Source organism: Thalassophryne amazonica, chromosome 5 (assembly GCF_902500255.1).
Source record: "Thalassophryne amazonica chromosome 5, fThaAma1.1, whole genome shotgun sequence".
NCBI classification, from domain to species: Eukaryota; Metazoa; Chordata; class Actinopteri; order Batrachoidiformes; family Batrachoididae; genus Thalassophryne; species Thalassophryne amazonica.
In genome coordinates, this window is record NC_047107.1 from 38,814,873 (window position 1) to 38,839,677 (window position 24,805).

General features: G+C 41.1%; 1 protein-coding gene across 3 annotated transcripts in view; it reads left to right on the forward strand.

The window, feature by feature from the left end:
- Positions 1 to 24,805, forward strand: part of adgrv1 (adhesion G protein-coupled receptor V1) — a 444,323-nt gene that overhangs the window by 49,343 nt on the left and 370,175 nt on the right. For all 3 annotated transcript variants that reach the window (XR_004560688.1, XM_034170035.1, XM_034170036.1), the window contains exons 2-6: positions 7,110 to 7,297; positions 9,370 to 9,519; positions 12,788 to 12,883; positions 23,491 to 23,595; positions 23,870 to 23,983. Coding sequence is in view for 2 of the 3 variants with exons in the window: in XM_034170035.1 (XP_034025926.1) it covers positions 7,112 to 7,297; positions 9,370 to 9,519; positions 12,788 to 12,883; positions 23,491 to 23,595; positions 23,870 to 23,983 (651 nt within the window). In the remaining variant the exon portion in view is untranslated. The remainder of the gene's footprint in view (positions 1 to 7,109; positions 7,298 to 9,369; positions 9,520 to 12,787; positions 12,884 to 23,490; positions 23,596 to 23,869; positions 23,984 to 24,805) is intronic.

Below are 24,805 nucleotides of genomic sequence, written 5' to 3' on the forward strand. Positions count from 1 at the left end.
TCCGGTCCGCCAGGAAGTCTGTGATCCACCTGCAGGTGGAGTCGGGCACGTGGAGCAGAGAAAGCTTGTCCTGGAGCAAAGCCGGAAGGATGGTGTTGAATGCAGAGCTGAAGTCCACAAACAGGATCCTAGCGTAAGTTCCTGGGGAGTCCAGGTGCTGCAGGATGGAGTGCAGGGCCAGGTTTATGGCGTCATCTACAGACCTGTTGGCTCTGTAGGCAAACTGCAGGGGGTCCAGGAGGGGGTCGGTGATGGACTTCAGGTGGGATAAAACCAGGCGTTTGAAGGTCTTCATGACTACAGACGTGAGAGCCACAGGCCTGTAGTCATTAAGTCCAGTGATGTGTGGTTTCTTGGGGACTGGAACTATAATGGGGGACTTGAAGCAGACTGGAACATGGCATGACTCCAGGGAGGTGTTGAAGATCCCCGTGAAGACTGGGGCCAGCTCATCAGCACAGTGTCTCAGGGTGGCAGGAGAGACACAGTCTGGGCCCTTATGTGGATTCAGCCTTTTGAAATGTCTTCTCACGTCCTCCACCAGGGCCATGGTGTTTGAATATCCAGTTGTGTGGGGGGTGGGGAGGTGTGAGTCCTTGTCTTCAAAGCGTGAATAGAAGACGTTCAGGTCGTTGGCCAGCTTCAGGTCAACGACCTGAACGTGACATAAAGTGACATAATTCAGTGACATAAAGCCCAAACCTTACCTTTTTGGAATATTTATGATCAGGCAAGCAATGTGGCATAGTTTTCAGTATGATTGGAGCATCTTTTGGAGCATCTGTGTAATGCTTCAATTGACCCCTACCTGCCCACTTATTGAAAATTCAAGTGGCCAATTTGGGGTTTTCACATATCCCATAATCCCTTGCATGCTAGAGAGTCACAGCAGTCAAAACAACATACAGAATCCACGTGATGACAATTGTAAATTAATATTATACTACAAAAATGTAATTTTTTTTATGCTTTTCATCGCGTTAATAAGAGACTGCTGCCTGATACCCTGAAAACCTGCTAAAACAATTATAACAATCTGTGTCTGCTAAGTTTAATCTGCGTGGAATTTAATAAACAGAAACCAAATTTCAGACATATATATATTAGTCTAGAACAAAGAGGACAAACAGTGTTTTAAAGAACAATAATAAAGACGTTAAAGAGCAAACTTCACTTTCCCCCAGAACGACATGATCAGGAAGTGAGCGTAGCTCACAGCAGCTCCCATTGAAAGTAACAGAGAGACAGCCTGTGATTCTCGCATGTTTACATAAAATAAACACAATAACAACATCTAAAAACCCAGAGAATATATTCATGAGAGTTTTAGGCACAATATAAATAGTTTTATGTTGCGATGTTAATGATGTTGTCCGTGTGCAGCGGTTAAAGTGCAGCGTGATCAGAACGTCTCAGTGTTACTGAGATCTCGCAGCACGGCGACCTCTCCGAGGTTTTGCGGGATTTGAAACCTGAAAAGCCTCAGTTGGTTTTTTTAAAAGAGGAATGTCTAAGGAGTATTTGTGCCTTATCTGGTGCATCTATCATTTGCAGGATTGTTTCAGTTATCTGCTGCACTATGTAGACTACTGGTTTTCCAAGGCACGTGGTTGATGCTACACACGCACATGTCTCCAGGTACATTATAATGTCCCTCAGGTGTATGTAGCAAGAAGTACACAAAAATAAAGCATTTGCATTAAGTGGGTATTCGGGGGTTTACAGGTTTTCCTTCAAGCTCTTAGTTGGTGGTCCTGGACAGGCGACTAACAGGCTTATTCAGCTGTGGCCCCTCTTTGTCCAACAAAAACACTCACCTCTCTGCCTCACCCTCTATACCCCACCATCCAGCCTCACTGCCCACAGCGACAAATCCCTTTTTGATGGATTTCTCAACAATCTTTCTACTGTTGACATGTGTGTGACACATTCACGCATGCACATTCTTCTTGACACCAACCCCAACTCCCACACACACGCCTGTGGGCTCTTAATTTGCTGCATCCACAAACAGGAATGTGTACACGTTGTACAGATATTGCACCTCATGATTTGTGCTGGATTTGTCAGTCAGCGTGGATTATTCTGACGTTGTCCTGGTATTGTCTTTATGTTGACAAACTGACTGATGGATGGTTGATACATAAATCCTGAAATACAAAGTATAACTCAGCTTAATTTAACAGTGATGGAACATATGAAAAATGGGTTATTTCGACTTTCCAACTTTCCTAAATGATTTTCTTATGGAAAACAAGGAGAAAGCAGCATGAGTTCATCCACCGTAGCTGCTGATGTTCTTTTTCAACCTTGTAATTAAGAGCAAATAGTTTTTTAAAAGACCTTACATGTTCATCCTGCTGGAAGGACTGTTTGGCACAGATCATGAATGGAGAGGGTAAAGACAGCACAGAAGGGAAGGGGCAGGATGGAGTGGTCACATTTTCGGTTCAGACTGGTTGCACTGTGTTTTTCTGTTGTGTTATCCATGACAACTGTCTCATCATCCAACTTTAGGAGTATTATACAGGCAGGTCCATAACTATTTGGATAGTGACACAATCTTTGTTCAGCTTATAATAAATTGCAGTGCCCCAACTTTTGTTCAAATGTGTTACAGGCCTTAAATGCATGAATGGGTGAATATTAACAAATGGAATGAGGTTGACTGCACAAAACATGAAATATATGCTGTCTGCAATAAAATAACCCAAAGTAAATAAAATAAGCCAAAGTAAATGTCAGGATCACTACAATTTTTTAAAACAATTAGCATTTTGCATATTGCCTAAACTTTTTTCTGATTTTGGTTTATACTTTTGTCTCTGTACACCTCCACAATGGGGTTGAAATTTAACAATCAAGAGCTTCTTGTAGTGTTTAATTTAATTCAAGGGATTTCACAAAAATACTGCCTAAACAATTAGAAATTATGTCCATTTGTATACCGTGCATCCGAAAAGTATTCACAGTGTTTCACTTGTTCAACATTTTGTTATGTTACAGCGTTATTCCAGAATGGAGTAAATTTTTTTCCTCAAAATTCTACTCACAACACCCCATAATGACAATATGAAAAGTTTTTTTTATACAAAACTAAGACATCACATGTATATAAGTATCCACAGTCGTTGCTCAGTACTTTGTTGATGCACCGTTGGCAGCAATTACAGCCTCAATTCTTCTTGAATATGATGCCACAAGCTTGCTGCATCTTTCTTTGGGCAGTTTTGCCCATTCCTCTTTGCAGCACCTCTCAAGCTCCATCAGGTTGGATGGGGAGCGTCATTACACAGCCAGTTTTAGATCTTTCCAGAGATGTTCAATCGGATTCAGGTCTGGGCTCTGGATGAGCCACTCAAGGACATTCACAGAGTTGTCCTGAAGCCACTCCTTTGATATCTTGGCTGTGTCTTTAGGGTCACTGTCCTGCTGAAACATGAACCGTCACCCCAGTATGAGGTCAAGAGAGCTCTGAAGCAGGTTTTCATCCAGGATGTCTCTCTAAATTGATGTCTCTGCATTCATTTTTCCCTCAATCCTGACTAGTCCTCCAGTTCCTGCCACTGAAAAACATCCCCACATCACGATGCTGCCACCACCATGCTTCACTGTAGGGATGGTGCCTGGTTTCCTCCAAACATGCTACCTGGCATTCACACCAAAGAGTTTAATCTTTGTCTTATCAGACAGACAGAGAATTTTGTTTTTCATGGTCTGAGAGTCCTTTAGGTGCCTTTTGGCAAACTCCAGGTGGGCTGCCATGTGCCTTTTACTAAGGAGTGGCTTCTGTCTGGACACTCTACTATACAGGCCTGATTGTTGGATTGCTACAGAGATGTCTTAGTCACCTCCCTGACTAAAGCCCTTCTCCCCCGAACGCTCAGTTTAGACAGGTGGCCAGCTCTAGGAAGAGTCCTGGTGGATCTGTACTTCTTCCATTTATGGATGATGGAGGCCACTGTGCTCATTGGTACCTTCAAAGCAGCAGAAATGTTTCTGTACCCTTCCCCAGATTTGTGCCTCGAGACAATCCTGTTTTAGAGGTGTACAGACAATTCCTTTGACTTCTTTGGTTTGTGCTCTGACATGCACGGTCAACTGTGGGACCTTATGGACAGGCAGGTGTGTGGCTTTCCAAATCGTGTCCAATCAACTGAATTTACCCCAGGTGGACTCCAGTTAAACTATAGAAACATCACAAGGATGATCAGTGGAAACAGGATGCACCTGAGCTCAATTTTGAGCCTCATAGCAATGGCTGTGAATACTTACGTACAAGGGATTTGTTCGTTTTTATTTTTAATAAATTTGCAAAAATCTAAAAAAAAAACCAAACACATTTTTTCACATTGTCATCATGGGGTATTGTGTGTAGAATTTTGAGGAAAAACAGAATTTCATCCATTTTGAAAGAAGGCTGTAACACAACAAAATGTGGAAAAAGTGAAGTTCTGTGAACAACCCCTCAATTTTTAGAGCCCATAAGAAATTGGACAAACTCAATATAAGGATTATTGTTAATGCAAACCATCACGTTTACAGCAGGTCTTCTTTTGAAACTCAAGTGATGGATACAGGAACATTTTCAACTTAAAGAATATGTCTTAGATAGTTCAGTTATTCATTAAGAAATGCCAACAGTATGGTACTGTATAGCAAATCTGCCTGGAGTCAAGACAGAGAACTCAGGGGATGGACACCTGAAGATTTCCAAGTCATTGAATCTGTGTTGACCTTATTTACATGAATCGATAGGAAATGCAAACATTGTGGTCTATGTGTTCTTCCTTTGGTTGGTCCCATTAGGGGGTCATGACAGCAGATGATCCTTCTCCATCTCACTCTGTCTTCTGTATCTTCCTCTGTCATGCCAACCACCTGAATGTCCTCTCTCAACACATCCATAAACCTTCTCTTTGGCCTCCCTCTTCTCCTCCTGCCTGATGGTTCTATCCTCAGCATCGTTCTTCCTATATACCCTGGGCCCCTCCTCTGCACATGTCCAAACCATCTCAGTCTTGCCTGTCTGACTTTGTCCTCAAACCGTCCCACCAGTGCTGTCCCTTCCTAATCCTGTCAATTCTCATCACTTCCCCGAAAAATTGCAACATTTCCAGCACTGCCACCTCCAGTTCCTGTCTTTTTGTTAGCTCCACTGCCTCTAAGCCGTACAACATTGTTGGTCTTGTGAATATGATATTACTATTAAACCCCTTGAATCAAAGTTACAAGGAAATCTTTTTTCATTTCACCTCCACTGTAGCTATGTGTACAGAAGGAGCATTACAAAAATCAAAAAAAGTTTCTGTCCAACAACTTATGGACCTGACTATTGGTAAAACCCCCTGTCCACATGTGTCTGGGTCGGTTGCGGTTGGGCTCCCAATAGAAAAAAACTGCAAAATGCCAAACTCATGGGATAAACGCCAACCCCACCATAGCCCATCTGCAATCATACATGGTCATCTTGGAGTGTGTGACACTATCTGGACTATCAGGATTAGCAAGACAATTGAGAATAAAATTTTGGACTATTTAAAACAAAATTTTGACACTGGTAGAAGTCATCGGGAACCCAACCGGGCCATTGGCAAGATCGCAGCAACTTAACCAGGCCATCTGCAATGTCTCGGTAACCCTGCTGCAAGATGTCGGCATTAGACTTGTACCAAACACTGATAAAAGAGCAACCTTTGTGGCTCTGGATGCCGTTTGCTTCCCGATTTATATCTGGAACCTAAATGGAAATTTTCAGAAACATGTGAACACTAGCACTAAGAGAGTTGAGCATGAGAGGAGAGCACATAGGAAAAGGAGACAAGGACAGAGTGATAATTAAAGGAAACAGCATAGTAGAGCAGATAATTAGAGAGTGAGATGAGTGAGTGTTTGCTATTCAAAATTGGGCAAGCTGCTGTCTGAAGCTTCAAGTGTGATTGAGTGACCAGAGCTTTTTATGGTATGACACATTCAGTTCATGTGGTGAAGTATTCACTATTAGAAACTCAACAACTGCTTGCTGTGACAACATGAATGTCCATTTGGATATTGGGATAATGAAATGAGTCATTGTACCACAAAGACCATGAAGCCTTCAAATCATTCAGGAATGTCTGTACTGGAATACTCTGTGTTTCATCTATATATGTATTTCGAATACAAATTTTATTTAGTCTACTATAATTACAGCATCTGAATTTATTTAGTGTTTTCTATGATTCAGTAATGCTCAGCATATGTGACTCTATATTAAAAGTACAGTGCAGAGAGCTTCACTTTTTATATTACAGCCTTATTTCAAATGGATGAAATTATTTTTTTCCCTCAAAATTCTACACACAATACCCCATAATAACAATGTCAAAAATGTTTTTTGTTTTTTTTAGATTTTTGAAAATTAAAAAAAACAAAAAAAAACTATGAAACAGCGCTGTGAATGCTTTCTGGATGCACCCTGAGTCCAATATAGGCCCTGATGCCCATGGGTACTCTTGCTTATCCCTAGATTTCATAGCAAGAAGTGGATGCGAGTCCATGGCTCCCCTTGAGTGAGGCGCCAGTCCAACGCAGGTTACTTCTCCAGCCAAGCCATGTACCCATTTACCACTGTGAAGAGCAGGACAGTGCAAATGCAGGGACTTGTCTACACAGAGAGGATGTGAGAATTGAAATCAGGTCTAGACATTGACAGCCAACTCTTTATCCCACTGAGACACTTACTCCACAGTGTAGTAGAATATTAAAAGGTAGTGTAAACAGCACATCTTTTTAAACTGCATCTTACTGCAAGGACATGATTTCTACCATCAAAACAGGCATGCTAGGTTCAATCTCCCATCAGGAGTTCGTGGCTGGGTTGACACTCCAATCTCTGTAAAAATTATTACTCAGTTTGAAACCACATTAGCGTGGATACTGTGCCATTTCATTCACATCAGGATGTGGCAACGTGCAAGTGGAAGTCCTAAAACCAATCTGTACAAATTCATGTTCATTTTGGTATATTGCAACGGAAACCAAACCAACCATTGACGTAGATACACTATTTCAAATAAGTCCTAGCTATGATGTTTATATTTCTGCATATTGTTGCTCGCTTTCCCCAGGAATGGTCCCTGTCCTTCTGCTAGCTGAGTTGATTTTGGCTCTGTCTGTCCCTGGCACTACGTCTGAGTCAGCTGAGCTGCGGTTCCTGGGGCAGACTGACTTTGTTGTTGATGAGAGCAGCAGAGCTGTGGTTCGGCTGGTCGTGGAGAGAGTGGGAGACCCAGTCAATGTGACCGCCTTGGTTTTGGTAAGATGGGAGACGATCGCTGATGACTCACTGGGAAACGCAATGTATGGCATGCATAACATGTACCGTCTATCTGTAATCATTAAAAGGCTGCTCGGATTTAGAATTTCATAGAGCTTTAACTTTGTTTAACTGTATATAATATGTAGATTTCACTGTAGTGACTGAATATCATTGAAGTCATGCAGAAGAAGGACCTCAACAGTCAGTAAAGATGACTTATTCTCACTGTGCAAGAAATACCATGAGTATAGGTGCTGCTATCTTGCTCAGGCAGCATAATTATGAGCCAGATTCTGCACTGTGAGTGAACCTGTGGAGTCTGCTGGGTAAAGACTCCAAAATACAGGATATTATTTGGGGTTGGTTAGCATTTTGGCCCAAAACCTTAAGAGCAAATTTAATTGACTTCAGTATAATTAGGGAGGGGTGTTATTTCAAAAATTTGGAAATCTATAAATGCCTGCATGGAATATGGAAATATACACGGAATAAACCATAGCAGGATAAATTTTGGGTCATTTGGTTCCAAAAACCCATATGGATGGAGCCAGTGAAGATATCAGGTTCAAAAATTGCCAAAAATATCAACAAAAATGTCATATCTTGAGAACTGCTGCACCTAGAGATTTGAAATTTGGCTCCAAATGTTGCTTGACCCCAAGTTTATATTCAACTTCTGTAGTAACAATAAACCTATCTGGTGTTTTTTAAGAGTAATTGACAAAAAACTTAATTTCAGTACATATGTTACGATCAATTGTAACAAACAAAATCTATGTAGTTTTTATTTCAGGAACATCAGTTGAGTATAATCACCACATGTAAAGAATGACATGGCCACAATGAACTAATTATAAGCAACAGAGTGGTTTTCTACGTCAACAGCACATATACGACACACGCGTTACTTGAAATTTTCAAACGCTCCGTCCATATGGGTTTTTGGAACCAAATGACCCAGAAATTATACTGTTATGGTTTATTCCATGTATATTTCCATATTCCATGCAAAAATTTATAGATTTCAAAATTTTTTGAAATAACACCTTTCCCTAGTATAATTAACTTGAATTATCTTCACAAATGCTTTTCTTCAAGTTCAACAGTGGTGAATGTTGACATAAAGTTAGAGTCAAAGCACACGCTGTGTTCTTATTGTGCACACTTTGGGTGCTAACTAGCTGTAGCATGTCATGCTGAGTTTGAGCAACATGAGTAAAGCAGAAACTGTTATATAAAAAAAAAATAGTTTGCAAAACTTCAACAGTACAAATTCAATCCTGTATTTCTTCCGGTCATAATCTTTGAAGAATGAAGGTGGTAGCAAGCTTTGCTAAATGTAATGTTAGCTTGCCATTTCAGCTAACTGTTGCTATGTTGAGGAAAAAATGTTATAGGTGAGTCCAACTCTTTTTTTTCTTTTCTAAAACAAAGATTGGGATTTTTGTATTCCACATGGCTCAGTTTTAGTGTCTGTCTGGCAGGAGGAGTACTGAACTATATAAAACGACAGGTTAGATGGCTGATAAATTGTAAATAACCCTGTAGTTTCAACCAGGTTCCGTAAGAAGAGGTTTTATCACAGCAGTTTTAAAGGAAACATGAACACGTCTTGTGGTGGGTGATAGGTTTACAGTATTTACAAAGTCTTTCATGAACCTGTTTGGCAAGGGATCAAAAACAGGTAGTACATCACAATCTTAGTTAGAGACCAAAAAGAACTGTACAAATCTATAGAGCTGGATGACTTGACCATATTTTTGACACTACTTTTATCTGCGTACCATAACCTCATGCTTTAATAAAATATTCTGATAAACTTCCAAAGACGACCAGAAGCATTAACTGTAAGACACAGTCATGATAAGCAATAGGCCTGAGTAGAATGGAAGTAAATTGTAAACAATGTGTGCTGCTGCTGGAGAAGGCACAAGTCACCTGCAGTGTCCTTTGGTCAAACCCTTCTTTGAACGTTTGCATCACCCTATTTAACTCATGCTGGACCACAGCTAAAAATAACGTTCCTAGCAACATGTTGGTGACAACATTTATTTTTTTCCTCCCTTTAGCTGGAGGGGGACGACACTGGAGACTTTGAAGCGACTAATGCTGCAGCCTTTCTGCTGTCCACTGAGACCAGTAAAACCATCTTCATTGCTGTGAGAGATGACGACTTGCCTGAAGCTGATGAAACATTTACCTTCAACCTTAAACTGCAGGTATAAGCCAACCGTTTCTCTACACACATCCAAAAATATGGAAAGCTTCTCTTTTTGCAGCCTTCCACTAGTCAGAATAGGTTTCATCATTTGTACCAAATGATGACTCTCGCTTAATGTCAAATTAAACTTCTTCTCTTGAGCTTTGAGCTTCCTTTCCACAAAGTCCGACCATTCTAAATCCACCTCTGACCATCTTGGACCTTAATCCTGACTTCTAAGCAACAGAAGCAGTAGGGAGTTGGGGCATTGGCCACAGGAAGCTGGAGGTGGCTCTGAGCTGCAGTTTCTTTGATGTGTGCGCTCTATAGCACTTTTCCATGGCTGGCCTGGGTGGGGCTACACGTTTACATCTCTGAGGTTCCACACTAAATGACAGCTTTGTGAAAGGAAACCAACTTTGACAGCCACAGCCTCACACACTACATTAGATTAAAGTGGCCCTGTGTTCTCTGCTGCCGTCTGCTTTGATGGGCCTGTCTGGTCTGTTGCTTTCTTTTCTATACATATTCTGGGTTCATTACTGCACATGACACAACACTGCAGATGAAAGCTCATTCTGTGACAATGGAAGATTACATTCACAATTCACGAAGCACGTTCAAGAATTTTTATGCTTTTTCAGTCTTTTTTTGCTAAAATATGCATATACTGTAGCAAGAATCTGTTTCTAATGGATCCAAGTCGGGGGGTATTTATATTCACTGGTAGTTTAGGCAAGATACTCTGACTATAGGCTAAACACCCAATACAATAGTTCAAATATGCCAATATGTTGGGTAAGACCAAGCCCCAACCTCAAGTTAAGTCAAGTTTGGGAGCATGTGCTAGTGCTACACTTTGCCGCATCCACGGAACCACAGTGGGTCCTGGATGGCAACCATCCAGGCAGACAAGCGGTCCATTCCCACATCTCTAAAACAATCATCTATTCTGCCACAGCCAGGTGAAATGTGGGTATACCCTTGGGCTTCTCCATCTGCTGGGGTCCTCAACACACAGGCTCATGCGTGCTGGATTATGCACAGAGAAATGGACTACATGGTAAAATGGTCAAAGCTGACATTCCTGCACAATGCAATACTCCTCATCTCAGTAACTGCTCGTTTGATACAAAGTCACTCCAGCGGTACTCAAGGATCCTCAAAGACACCTAGTACCAAAGACCAGTCACTGCATTAAGTCACTGGTTAGCTCCCAAGTCTCACATCATGCAGCAAGACAGGCAGCACCAGGACCCTAAAGAACTGGACCTTCGTTTGCCTGCATAAAGGCATTAAAAATTATGAAACCCTGATAAATGTTCATGAATAAATGAAATGTGTGATCATTTCAACTTCAGTGATAAATGATATGAAAATTGGGTTCTATTTACCTGTGATTTGGCATGTACGTCACACCAAGGTATAAGTCACAGGACCTCAAAAAGTTTTTAAGAAAAACACAGCTTAAGAAATGTGTTTTTCAATCATTTTAATATTGCATGATTATTTGCAACTGCGTTTGTGTGGTATTCTACTGGCCAGTACACTTACAAAGAAATTATTATTATTATTAGTAGTAGTATTATGGAATAAAATATACCTCACGTATTCACTTTGTTGGAAGTGATTTTGTGTTGACATGCCAATAAAAAAGGGGGTTGGGGGAGGGGCATCAAACGCTACTTTTATTATAACTCTGAGATGCCTAAAACCTTTGCACAGTGCTCTCTATACGAGGTCTGTTAGAAAAGTAACGGACCTTCTTATTTTTTGCAAAAACTATATGGATTTGAATCACGTGTGATTGCATCAGCCAAGCTTGAACCTTCGTGCGCATGCGTGAGTTTTTTCACGCCTGTCGGTTGCGTCATTCGCCTGTGAGCATGCCTTGTGGGAGGAGTGGTCCAGCCCCCTCGTCGGATTTTCATTGTCAGGAAATTGATTGATCGACTGCCGCTTTGCTTCATCAAAATTTTTTCAGAGAGTGTGAGAGACAGCCAAGTGGAAACCATTTGGAAAATTCAGATGGCTTTCGGTGAAGATATAATGGGGATCACACAGATTAAGGACAATTACAACTGGATTAAAGACAGCCCACAGCGGCAGATGGCGCGCCGCGCACCGAGCGGCGATCGACAGGCTCAAACGACCAGATCATTTCTAAAGTGAACACTTTGTTGATCCGGGACTTCATCTGACTACCAGAGAAATGGCAAGACAGCTGGACATAGCACTTTTTCGGCACATTCCACTGTTACAGGAATTTTTGTAATGGAAAGAGGCGCGGAGAAATTCGCCACAGAGCCGCTCACAGCGCGGGACATAAGCACCTCCGTGTTGGTCTCACAGGACATGCCCTAACATGCCCAGCTCTTGCACCATTCGGAAAATTCAGATGGCTTTCTGTGGCTTTTCAGTCATGTGACTATCCGAGAAATTGTGGACAAGCTGGACATGCCACAACATGTCCTGTGAGGCTTCATCACGGCGTTGCTTTTTCTTCTGTGTTCTGCGCCTCCATCCCGACGTGTGAAGTCCTCAGCACGTCTTTTCATGCCGAAAAAGTGCTGATGTCAAACTCTTCTGCCATTTCTGTGGTAGTCAGACGACGTCCCGGATCAACAAAGCGTTTACTTTGGAAATGAACGGCACATTCCGCTGTTACAGGAGTTTTTTGTCATGAAAAGACGTGCGGAGGAATTCGCGCGTCGGGACGGAGGCGCAGGGAAGGAACAAGGAACAAGAAATACAATGTTGAGAAGAGAATAAACTATTAGAAAGTCCTTCACCGAATGAAATCAAAATGTGATATTGTCAGAGCTCAAACATGATGTCATCAGTAACATTCTTACGTTCACTATACTAAATCTTGTGTACCACAGTTGAAACAAAGCAAATTTTTCTTCACGCCTCCGGATGTAACAGAACATTGCACGCATAGATGTTGATTCTTTTTCTAATGTGAAAACTTGCAGCTCTGACCTCCTGAAGTTACGCTGTGATTTTAAGCACAGCCAGATTGTGACTTTTTCTGGCTCAGTGGCAAATCACAGAGCACAGAACAGGTCCTCAAGGAGCTATCCTGTTGAGAACTAACCTGACAAATAACCGAAGTGGGACCAGCATTTCCTCTCTTTGTGCCTTCTCTGCAGGCCGCTCAGTTAGAATGCAGAAATGAAGTGAGGGCTACAGATAACAAAGGCTTTTTTATTTAAAGAGGAGTTAGCCAGAAAAGAGACTTGATGAGTGTTTTTTTTAAAAACCTCCTTCTTTCTACTCGGCAGAGCTCCTCCAATGGAGTGACACTGGGAACATCGAAGAAAGCAACGATCACCATCCTGTCCAATGACAACGCCTTTGGAATTATTGCCTTTAACTCGGTATGATGTCTGCATGCATTGTCTGTGATGAATGGCTCTGGAATTTTTTTAAAGCAGTTGTGTTTTGCACATTTTTCAGCTGATCATGAATTTTAGAACCAACAACACTCCCTAACTCTGAGGTGGTGTATCCAAGTAAAAAGTCTCATCTTTTACAAAAGGTCCATTTTTGTGCCTGTTGCTCTCCCCACCCCAGAGAGAGAGCTGGAGTCACGTGATGCTCCAAATGACAGAACTGATATATCCTGCCAAAACTTTCCAAACAAATCAAATCAAATCAATTTTATTTATATAGCGCCAAATCCCATCAAACAGTTGCCCCAAGGCGCTTTATATTGTAAGGCAAAGCCATACAATAATTACGGAAAAACCCCAACGGTCAAAAAGATCCCCTGTGAGCAAGCACTTGGCGACAGTGGGAAGGAAAAACTCCCTTTTAACAGGAAGAAACCTTCAGCAGAACCAGGCTCAGGGAGGGGCAGTCTTCTGCTGGGACTGGTTGGGGCTGAGGGAGAGAACCAGGAAAAAGACATGCTGTGGAGGGGAGCAGAGATCAGTCACTAATGATTAAATGCAGAGTGGTGCATACAGAGCAAAAAGAGAAAGAAACACTCAGTGCATCATGGGAACCCCCCAGCAGTCTAAGTCTATAGCAACATAACTAAGGGATGGTTCAGGGTCACCTGATCCAGCCCTAACTATAAGCTTTAGCAAAAAGGAAAGTTTTAAGCCTAATCTTAAAAGTAGAGAGGGTGTCTGTCTCCCTGATCCGAATTGGGAGCTGGTTCCAGAGGAGAGGAGCCTGAAAGCTGAAGGCAATGCCTCCCATTCTACTCTTAAAAAACCCTAGGAACTACAAGTAAGCCTGCAGTCTGAGAGCGAAGCGCTCTATTGGGGTGATATGGTACTATGAGGTCCCTAAGATAAGATGGGAACTGATTATTCAAAACCTTATAAGTAAGAAGAAGAATTTAAAATTCTATTGTAGAATTAACAGGAAGCCAATGAAGAGAGGCCAATATGGGTGAAATATGCTCTCTCCTTCTAGTCCCCGTCAGTACTCTAGCTGCAGCATTTTGAATTAACTGAAGGCTTTTCAGGGAACTTTTAGGACAACCTGATAATAATGAACTACAATAGTCCAGCCTAGAGGAAATAAATGCATGAATTAGTTTTTCAGCATCACTCTGAGACAAGACCTTTCTAATTTCAGAGATATTGCGAAAATGCAAAAAAGCAGTCCTACATATTTGTTTAATATGCGCATTGAATGACATATCCTGATCAAAAATTACTCCAAGATTTCTCAAAGTATTACTAGAGGTCAGGGTAATGCCATCCAGAGTAAGGATCTGGTTAGACACCATGTTTCTAAGATTTGTGGGGCCAAGTACAATAACTTCAGTTTTATCTGAGTTTAAAAGCAGGAAATTAGAGGTCATCCATGTCCTTATGTCTGTAAGACAATACTGCAGTTTAGCTAATTGGTGTGTGTCCTCTGGCTTCATGGATAGATAAAGCTGGGTATCATCTGCGTAACAATGAAAATTTAAGCAATGCTGTCTAATAATACTGCCTAAGGGAAGCATGTATAAAGTGAATAAAATTGGTCCTAGCACAGAACCTTGTGGAACTCCATAATAAACCTTAGTCTGTAAAGAAGATTCCCCATTTACATGAACAAATTGTAATCTATTAGATAAATATGATTCAAACCACCGCAGCGCAGTGCCTTTAATACCTATGGCATACTCTAATCTCTGTAATAAAATTTTATGGTCAACAGTATCAAAAGCAGCACTGAGGTCTAACAGAACAAGCACAGAGATGAGTCCACTGTCTGAGGCCATAAGAAGATAATCACTAATGCTGTTTCTGTACTATGATGAATTCTAAACCCTGACTGAAACTCTTCAAATAGACCATTCCTCTGCAGATGATCAGTTAGCTGTTTTACAACTACCCTTTCAGGAATTTTTGAGAGAAAAGGAAGGTTGGAGATTGACCTATAATTAGCTAAGATAGCTGGGTCAAGTGATGGCTTTTTAAGTAGTGGTTTAATTACTGCCACCTTAAAAGCCTGTGGTACATACATAGCCAACTAATAAAGACAGATTGATCATATTTAAGATCGAAGCATTAATTAATGGTAGGGCTTCCTTGAGCAGCCTGGTAGGAATGGGGTCTAATAGACATGTTGATGGTTAGGAGGAAGTAACTAATGAAAATAACTCAGACAGAACAATCGGAGAGAAAGAGTCTAACCAAATACCGGCATCACTGAAAGCAGCCAAAGAGAACGATATGTCTTTGGGATGGTTATGAGTAATTTTTTCTCTAATAGTGAAAATTTTATTAGCAAAGAAAGTCATGAAGTCATTACTAGTTAAAGTTAAAGGAATACTCGGCTCAGTAGAGCTCTGACTCTTTGTCAGCCTGGCTGCAGTGCTGAAAAGAAACCTGGGGTTGTTCTTATTTTCTTCAATTAGTGATGAGTAGAAAGATGTCCTAGCTTTACGGAGGGCTTTTTTATAGAGCAACAGACTCTTTTTCCAGGCTAAGTGAAGATCTTCTAAATTAGTGAGACGCCATTTCCTCTCCAACTTACGGGTTATCTGCTTTAAGCTGCGAGTTTGTGAGTTATACCACGGAGTCAGGCACTTCTGATTTAAAGCTCTCTTTTTCAGAGGAGCTACAGCATCCAAAGTTGTCCTCAATGAGGATATAAAACTATTGACGAGATAATCTATCTCACTCACAGAGTTGAGGTAGCTACTCTGCCCTGTGTTGGTATATGGCATTGGAGAACATAAAGAATGAATCATATCCTTAAACCTAGTTACAGTGCTTTCTGAAAGACTTCTACTGTAATGAAACTTATTCCCCACTGCTGGGTAGTCCATCAGAGTAAATGTAAAAGTTATTAAGAAATTTTCAGACAGAAGGGTTTTCAGGGAATACTGTTAAGTCTTCAATTTCCATACCATAAGTCAGAACAAGATCTAAGGTATGATTAAAGTGGTGGGTGGACTCATTTACATTTTGAGCAAATCCAATCGAGTCTAACAATAGATTAAATGCAGTGTTGAGGCTGTCATTCTCAGCATCTGTGTGGATGTTAAAATCTCCCACTATAATTATCTTATCTGAGTAGCAGGGGTGGTGGCCAAGTGGTTAATGCGCTTGGTTTCAGTTCGGAAGGTTCTGGGTTCAAATCCCACCCCTGCCACATTTCTCCATGTAATGTGGAGTTGCGTCAGGAAGGGCATCCGGCGTAAAACCTGTGCCAAATCAACATACAGATACACCTTGGATTTGCTGTGGTAACCCCGAGTGCAAACAAGGGAGCAGCCGAAGGGACTTACTATAATTATCTTATCTGAGCTAAGCACTAAATCAGACAAAAGGTCTGAAAATTCACAGAGAAACTCACAGTAACGACCAGGTGGACGATAGATAACAAATAAAACTGGTTTTTGGGACTTCCAATTTGAATGGACAAGACTAACAGTCAAGCTTTCAAATGAATTAAAGCTCCGTCTGGGTTTTTGATTAATTAATAAGCTGGAGTGGAAGATTGCTGCTAATCCTCCGCCTCGGCCCGTGCTACAAGAGTTCTGGCAGTTAGTGTGACTCCGGGGTGTTGACTCATTTAAACTAACATATTCATCCTGCTGTAACCAGGTTTCTGTAAGGCAGAATAAATCAATATGTTGATCAATTATTATATCATTTACTAACAGGGACTTAGAAGAGAGAGATCTAATGTTTAATAGACCACATTTAACTTTTAGTCTGTGGTGCAGTTGAAGGTGCTATATTATTTTTTCTTTTTGAATTTTTATGCTTAAATAGATTTTTGCTGGTTATTGGTGGTCTGGGAGCAGGCACCGTCTCTATGGGGATGGGGTAATGAGGGGATGGCAGGGGGAGAGAAGCTGCAGAGAGGTGTGTAGGACTACAACTCTGCTTCCTGGTCCCAACCCTGGATAGTCACGGTTTGGAGGATTTAAGAAAATTAGTCAGATTTCTAGAAATGAGAGCTGCTCCATCCAAAGTGGGATGGATGCCGTCTCTCCTAACAAGACCAGGTTTTCCCCAGAAGCTTTGCCAATTATCTATGAAGGCCACCTCATTTTTTGGACACCACTTAGACAGCCAGCAATTCAGGGAGAACATGCGGCTAAACATGTCACTCCCGGTCCGATTGGGGAGGGGCCCAGAGAAAACTACAGAGTCCGACATTGTTTTTGCAAAGTTACACACCGATTCAATGTTAATTTTAGTGACCTCTGATTGGCGTAACTGGGTGTCATTACTGCCGACGTGAATTACAATCTTACCAAATTTACGCTTAGCCTTAGCCAACAGTTTCAAATTTCCTTCAGTGTCGCCTGCTCTGGCCCCCGGAAGACAATTGACTATGGTTGCTGGTGTCGCTAACTTCACCTTTCTCAAAACAGAGTCGCCAATAACCAGAGTTTGTTCCTCGGCGGGTGTGTCGCCGAGTGGGGAAAAACGGTTAGAGATGTGAACGGGTTGGCGGTGTACACGGGGCTTCTGTTTAGGACTACGCTTCCTCCTCACAGTCACCCAGCCGGACTGCTTTCTCGGCTGCTCGGGATCTGCTGGGGGACAGCTAATGGCAGCTAAGCTACCTTGGTCTGCACCGACTACAGGGGTCTGGCTAGCTGTAGGATTTTCCAAGGTGCGGAGCCGAGTCTCCAATTTGCCCAGCCTGGCCTCCAAAGCTACGAATAAGCTACACTTATTACAAGTACCGTTACTGCTAAAGGAGGCCGAGGAATAACTAAACATTTCACACCCAGAGCAGAAAAGTGCAGGAGAGACAGGAGAAGCCGCCATGCTAAACCGGCTAAGAGCTAGTAGCTGCGCTAAGCTAGCGGATTCCTAAAAACACACAAAGTGAATAATGTGTAAATAATTTAGAGGTGATTCAGCAGAGGGAGTGCTTTAGTTAAGGCACGTGAAGATTACACTGTGAAACAAATTGTTATCTAGTTAACTAGATCAATCTAACTGCGCAGATTAAACAGCTAACAGATACAGCAAAACACCGCTGTGCTCCGGAACAGGAAGTGATACAATACTGCAGTGAGAGCCAACCACTATGATCACACAAAAAGAAAGCATGTTCAAATGTATGACGATTCACTTTGGAATACACTGTGGTTTGCACCACACCATGAAGACATTAATTCATTGTGTTTTGCAAATACAAAGTGCCCCAAGCCACAGCAGGTGCCCCAAGCTGATCATCCCCACCCCCGGGACCACTGGATAACAGGCAGAAATGTCAAACAAAATCCCATCAAACAGCTCACGTGCACAGTGCAAATCTTGACCTTGAGGAACCAAGGGGCACTCAGCTAATGGTGCTCATGGGTTACTCTGGACATTTGAGAGAAAATCCCCAGTATTTATGGTAGAAATAATGTCAAAAGATGTGATTTATTTTTGTTTTTTGTTTGTTTTTGTTATTTGTATTTGTTCTGAAATCCACCAAAGTGTGTGCCACATTTGGGTGAAATTGAATTGAAAATAAAATTCCTCGACCTTGACCTTTTCAAAAAAAGGAATTCTTTAAGGCCATTTTCATGATCAACTGTCACTGACATACCAAGATTAGTCGAAATCAAGAAAAGGACCTTGGAGGAGTCGTCCAAAACATAAGTAGGTCGGCTAACCCCAACCGTCGTCCAATCAAACATACAGACATGGTCTTGACCTCACTGATTGACCTTTAAGGAAATTTAACCTCAAGTTGCAAATCTGGAGTACATCTCCATATGTGTGCTATGATTTGGTGCATAGCAGAGCGAAAAGCTTTATTTTGTCTTTTGACCCCAGTGACCCTAACCTTTGCCAAAACAAACCCTTTAAAGGTCATTCTGGGCTTGACCTTCATTCACATACCAAGTTTAGCAGAAATTGAGCCCAGGACCTGAGAGGAGTAGGGGAACAGACAGACAAACACTTCTTAAATTATAGTAGGATGCTGTATTCTAATGCATATTAGAAATGCATTGTGTATTTGTTTGATCAGTAAATTTTGCAAATCTAAATGTAGAGGTAGTTTGAAAGTTGATTTATATTTGCAAACCTTACACTCAAAAATGGCTCTTTGGGTGAACTCAGTTCAATTATGTGCAGGATTTCCATCTAATATATGTAGACCCAACTCAAATAAAACACATCCATGCAAGATAATGTAATTTCATTTAGTTGAGACTACATATATTTTTATTAGATGGAATCAAATCCAATGAGTCAGTTTTTTGAGTATATCACTCAAACAAATGCCTAATTGGATGAACTCAATTCAATTATGAGCAAGATTTCCATGTACTAAATATATGTAGTCCCACCTAAATTAAATTAAATTATGCTTAAATTAAATGCTTAAAATAAATTATGCTATTATTGCATGGATGTGCTTTATTTGAGTGGGGGTTACATATACGAGGGCTGTCAATAAAGTATAGGTCCTTTTTATTTTTTCAAAAACTATATGGATTTCATTCATATATTTTTACATCAGACATGCTTGAACCCTCGTGCGCATGCGTGAGTTTTTCCACGCCTGTCGGTGACGTCATTCAACTGTGAGCACTCCTTGTGGGAGGAGTCGTCCAGCCCCTCGTCGGAATTCCTTTGTCTGAGAAGTTGCTGAGAGACTGGCGCTTTGTTTGATCAAACTTTTTTCTAAACCTGTGAGACACATCGAAGTGGACACGGTTCGAAAAATTAAGCTGGTTTTCGGTGAAAATTTTAACGGCTGATGAGAGATTTTGAGGTGATACTGTGGCTTTAAGGACTTCCCACGGAGCGAGACGTCGTGCAGCACTCCCAGGCGCCATCGTCAGCCTGTTTCAAGCTGAAAACCTCCACATTTCAGGCTCTATTGATCCAGGACGTCGTGAGAGAACAGAGAAGTTTCAGAAGAAGTCGGTTTCAGCATTTTATCTGGATATTCCACCGTTAAAGGAGATGTTTTTAATGAAAGACGTGCGGGCGGATTGCAGCATCGGCTCGCAGCCGCCGCGACGCTCCACCACAGGAAAAACACCTCTGTTGGAAGCCTTAAGGACAAGTTGGAACATGTCCAGCTGTTAAACAATTTCTCATATACTCACTCCACTGAAAGCCATCAAAAGCCGCCTGGATTTTACAAATGGTTATCAACACGGAGGTGTTTTTCCTGTGCCGCTGCACTGCGCCAGCTGCGTCCCGACGCGCGGACCCGTCCGCACGGACCCGTCCGCACGGACCTGTCCGCACGTCTTTCATGGCCTCCAAATACCATTTTCCAGTCCCACTTTTATCATCATTATTATTTTTTTTTAATGGATATATAAGCTTTTTGATCCTTTAAATGTGGATAAGAGTTGCTGGAATTATTGTTTCTAAATGAAAATAAAAATGAATCCATACAGTATTTGGACATTTACTGCAAATTCTGTCAACCACCACAAATAGCCATCCTTCGATCTTGCCCAACCAAAATGAAACCGCTAGAGCCGCCACTGTCATGCGCTCATCTGGCTTCCATTTCTGGTGGCAGACAGCATTTCTTTTTCTCAAGTCACCATTTGGTGCTTTTATCCTGAATGTGCATTCACTCGTTTTATCAAAACAGTCAGCAGTAGAAAGTAATTAGTTACAAGTGATTAACTACTGCTTGCTAATAATGGTTTAGGGGTTTCTGTGGGTATGTAAAACCTCAGCTCTCAGTGAAGTAATTTCTTAGTGGGAGTTTATTCTGTTTCCATGGTAGCTGTGGAGCACTGGGGGCTGTTTGGCTCGCCACCCTCAGATGCTGGATAATGGTTTGGCTTGATTATAATCATGAACAATCTCAGGGTATTAGGATGGGTTAGTGGAGTAAACCGAATTTTCTATACAATTTCTTTGCTTTTCTCATCTTCTGTTGCATTCTACTGTATTGTATTTATTTTTGAGCATTGAGACAAGCATTACAATAAAAAATCATTGTGAAAGCCCTGAAAATTTTAATGTTATAATGACATTCAAATACAGCAAAATTGAGTTATTCTTAATTTTTATTGCTGCTGCTTCACATTTATTTACTGTTCGATTTGTGTTATGTGCACTGTTTATATCAAGTAATCAGAGAATTTGTAGAATCGTCCCCCCTCACCCGTCTCTCTGTGCATGTGTTGGTCACCATTTAAGCACAGTAGTATCAATGAAAAATTATTGCCATCAGTTGATCAGGGTGTACCCCGCCTCTCACCCAATGGCTGCTTAGTGGTCACTACAAACCATAACCATACCGCTCCCACACAAAAAAAGGCTCCATTTAACAAAAAACTAAAAATAAATGTGATGTTTCGGGCGACCAGCCCTTCATCATACAACATGCTCAATGTGAAACACCTGTTGCGGGAGTAACAGCTCCTCTGTCAGCTCAATATAGGCATCTGGGAGTCAAAAAATGCAGTGCAGCATCAAAAAAATACAAGTGATACAATAGAGACATGCACGTAAAAAGGCGTGTTCCCACACAAAAAAGGCTGTATTTAACAAAAACAAATTTTTGGTATATTTTTCTTGGTCCTGCACACCTGTTTACATGTTTCGGATGTGCGTGTCTTTATTGTATTAAACTTAAATAAAACAGGGATGAAGTGGAGGTGTAAGAGTCACTAGGTGTTCACAGGAAACAGGTATTTATTTCTATATTTATTTATGTTCATTGTTAGTTGGTTTTATATTTTCTGGTGTCTTTTTAATCAGGTTCTTCTTGTCTCTTTCTCTAAAATTGTATTGTAGCATTATTAGTTATTATTACTATTATTGTTGTTGCTATTATTATTAAGATATATAAACAAAACAAATTTAAAAATATTACAATTTGTAATACATTTGACTCTTTTACGACAACAAAAGCTGAGCCATTAATTATTATACAGAAAACAAATGCACACAAACATGGTGAGATGTGAACACCTTAATGCTAACTTTAACATTAAAAATGCCATAGACAAGCTAACGCATTAGCATCGGTCCTGTTTTTAATTAATAAAATACATCTATCAACTGTTTCAGAAGACCATAACAGGTCGGTTTGACATAAAAAAAAGGTAAATATTACTGACAGACATATGCTCTTTGGGGTTTTAGCGGAGAAAAATTAAGATAAACCACCAAAGCAGCAGGTCAGATCAATGCTTCATTGCTTCATTGCTTCAAAGAAGAGCCGCGCTGCAGAAACGGTTGATTACAGGGGTGAGAATCTGATATTTTAGACTCTTCAAAGACCTTGGTTGACCTTGACCTTTGAGTTACATATTAGTGTCAGGCCGAGATATCACTAGCAATCCACGTGTGCAAAATGAATAAACTCAGCCAAGCAGTTCCTGTAGATGGCGCTTCGTCAGAATTTTCAAACTGTGGAAAAACGCGAACAAATCCTGACGACAGCCTCAGTTCGTCCGATTCCATTTTGCTTTGTCTTGACGGTTCCTTATCATTTGCATAGTTCCCGTGCCATCATCATTCCGTTTGGTTGTCATCCAACTTTGTCCAACCTCCCAAGTCCGACATCTTGCATGAACTTTGACAATATGTGAACGGATCAATAACTAAAGCTCAGATGAGCTGAACGTGACTCGTACATGTGTGGAAGGAAAAGCAAAATTTTCATACAGAAACAATAGCAGCAAGAACGTTTTATCAACTACTTTAACTATTTGCACACGTTCCAGCCGTCTGTGGCACACAGCCGTTTGTGGTGGACACGCACGTTCCAGCTGTCTGTGGCTGGACGTGCATACGGCTGGGACATGCTTGTGTGCATGCATGTTCCAGCCAAGACAAATTTGTAGTCAAGACAACCAGATGTTGCGCCTGCAGCTGCTGTGGAGAGCGAAGGATGGCTGTAGAAATGATCACAGGCTGGCGCTCTGTCTCACACTCGCTGTCAAGTCACATCATTATGAATGTTTGTTTTGATTTTTTTCTTCAAAGGCATTAAGGTCACCGTTCGCTTTGTTTTTCTTTTATCAGTTTCGGTTTTGTTTTGTTCTTTTATGTGCTCTGGACTTGCAGGCTTTTCGGTGATGGGAGAAGTGCCGCCTCATTTGTCCACTTTTTCTGGACAATTTATGACTTTGTGACTTTTTTCCTGCATTCAGCAATCACGGTGTGCCATGTGATCGGGCCCTAAGTGATTGCAGGTGTCTCGTAAACCCTTCCCGGGGCTCAACTGAAAAACTCATCACCTTAATCACTTTGTTTAAAGAATTACTTGTCCAGTATTAAAAAATAAGGCCAAATTCAGATGTATTTGTGTTTGAGAACACAAAGTGAAATATTTTACAAAGCCACAAACCAACAAGGACAGGTTCAGTCAGTCCAATCAAATCAAACTGCTTTTTAATTTGTGCTCTTACGTCAGCAGTTATCTCTGTCATCTCACTCATCAGCTGCCTTCCCATTAGTTTTTTACTTTGCTTCATAATTTGGTTTATTCTTCCTGGCATTAGGAAACAGTGATCGCATGGTATTTATCTGATTGGAGCTCTGTTTGTGTTTTTCTGTTTTCACCCTCTTCATCTCAGACTGAAGAAGTCGTAGTTGATGAGCCAAGAGGAAGAAACCACTTTGTGCCTTTTTCCCTGATTAGAGAAAAAGGAACATATGGGACTGTGACTGTGAACTTTGGGGTAAGAGGACAACACCATACATAAAACCCCCCCAAAAATTCCACACTCTGCTTGTTTATACGATGAATTTCCACAATGGCAAATATGTTTAAACAGATTACAGAATTAATAAACATCAAACATTTAGTGTAAATAATTGGTCATATTTTTTATAAAAATCAGTCATATTCTCCAATATTATGCATCAAAGTGGTGTCAAACTTAAAATGCACATGCAGTATATGTCCATCCACACATGCACATTGTTCTTATGCTCAGTCTTGTTTCTGTCCAGATCTCTGAAGGTCCAAACCCTGCCAGTGAGGATCTCAGTCCAGACAGAGGGAACATTACCATTCCTGTCGGAAAGGCTGCTGTACTGTTTAGCATCCTCATCCGAGATGACCAGGTACTGAGAAGTGACCTTTTAAACCTCTCAACTGTATCAGCAAGGCTGTGTCTGTTCATCAATGTGTCCCTGCACCATCATCTGTCAATACATTTGTGTGGATGACACATCAGTGCAGTTTGTTCCAGTAATAAAATGCCTCAAGTACATCACCTAATCTAAACTCTGTATAGTAAGTGTGTGGTGGCATTTAGGTATGCTGTATTTAAAAAATTTGTTAGGGCCCACCGTTGAGGCCATAGTTTTCAAAAAAAAAAAAAAAACCCCTTTCAAACTCAATTAACCAGACAGTCACTGTACATCTTCCATTTTATCAAACTATACGGGAATGAGCATGATGGTCCAAAATGTATGGTCTGCAACATGTCACACAATTGATATTTGAGCTTTTCAAACTCCTTTCCGCTATTTAGGCATCATGGAATGTCGGTACAAAAACAGAACAGGACTGGATTAAGGCACCGAGTTAGTCTTGGACATGTTGTGGGTTTAACATGAAATAAACCAATTGGACTGGCACCACCCAGAGCATTTAAGACGTGTTTGCTGAGTGCTTGTGGCATTGCAATTGTGAGGGCATACTCAGAGGTTTTCTGGTGATGAACACAAACACACAGGGCATGTATGGAATAAACAGGCAAAGAGACATAACACTGGAAGTGTAGTGAATGCTGTAACAGTTGAATTAACACCTGTTGAAGCCACCTACTACTTGTGAAGTTTGTTCACAGTACATGTGCAGAAGGTGCAGTTGTTTTATGCTGGACGTTGAGATATAGATCTCACATACAAATACCTGAATGAAAGGCGGCACAGAGACGT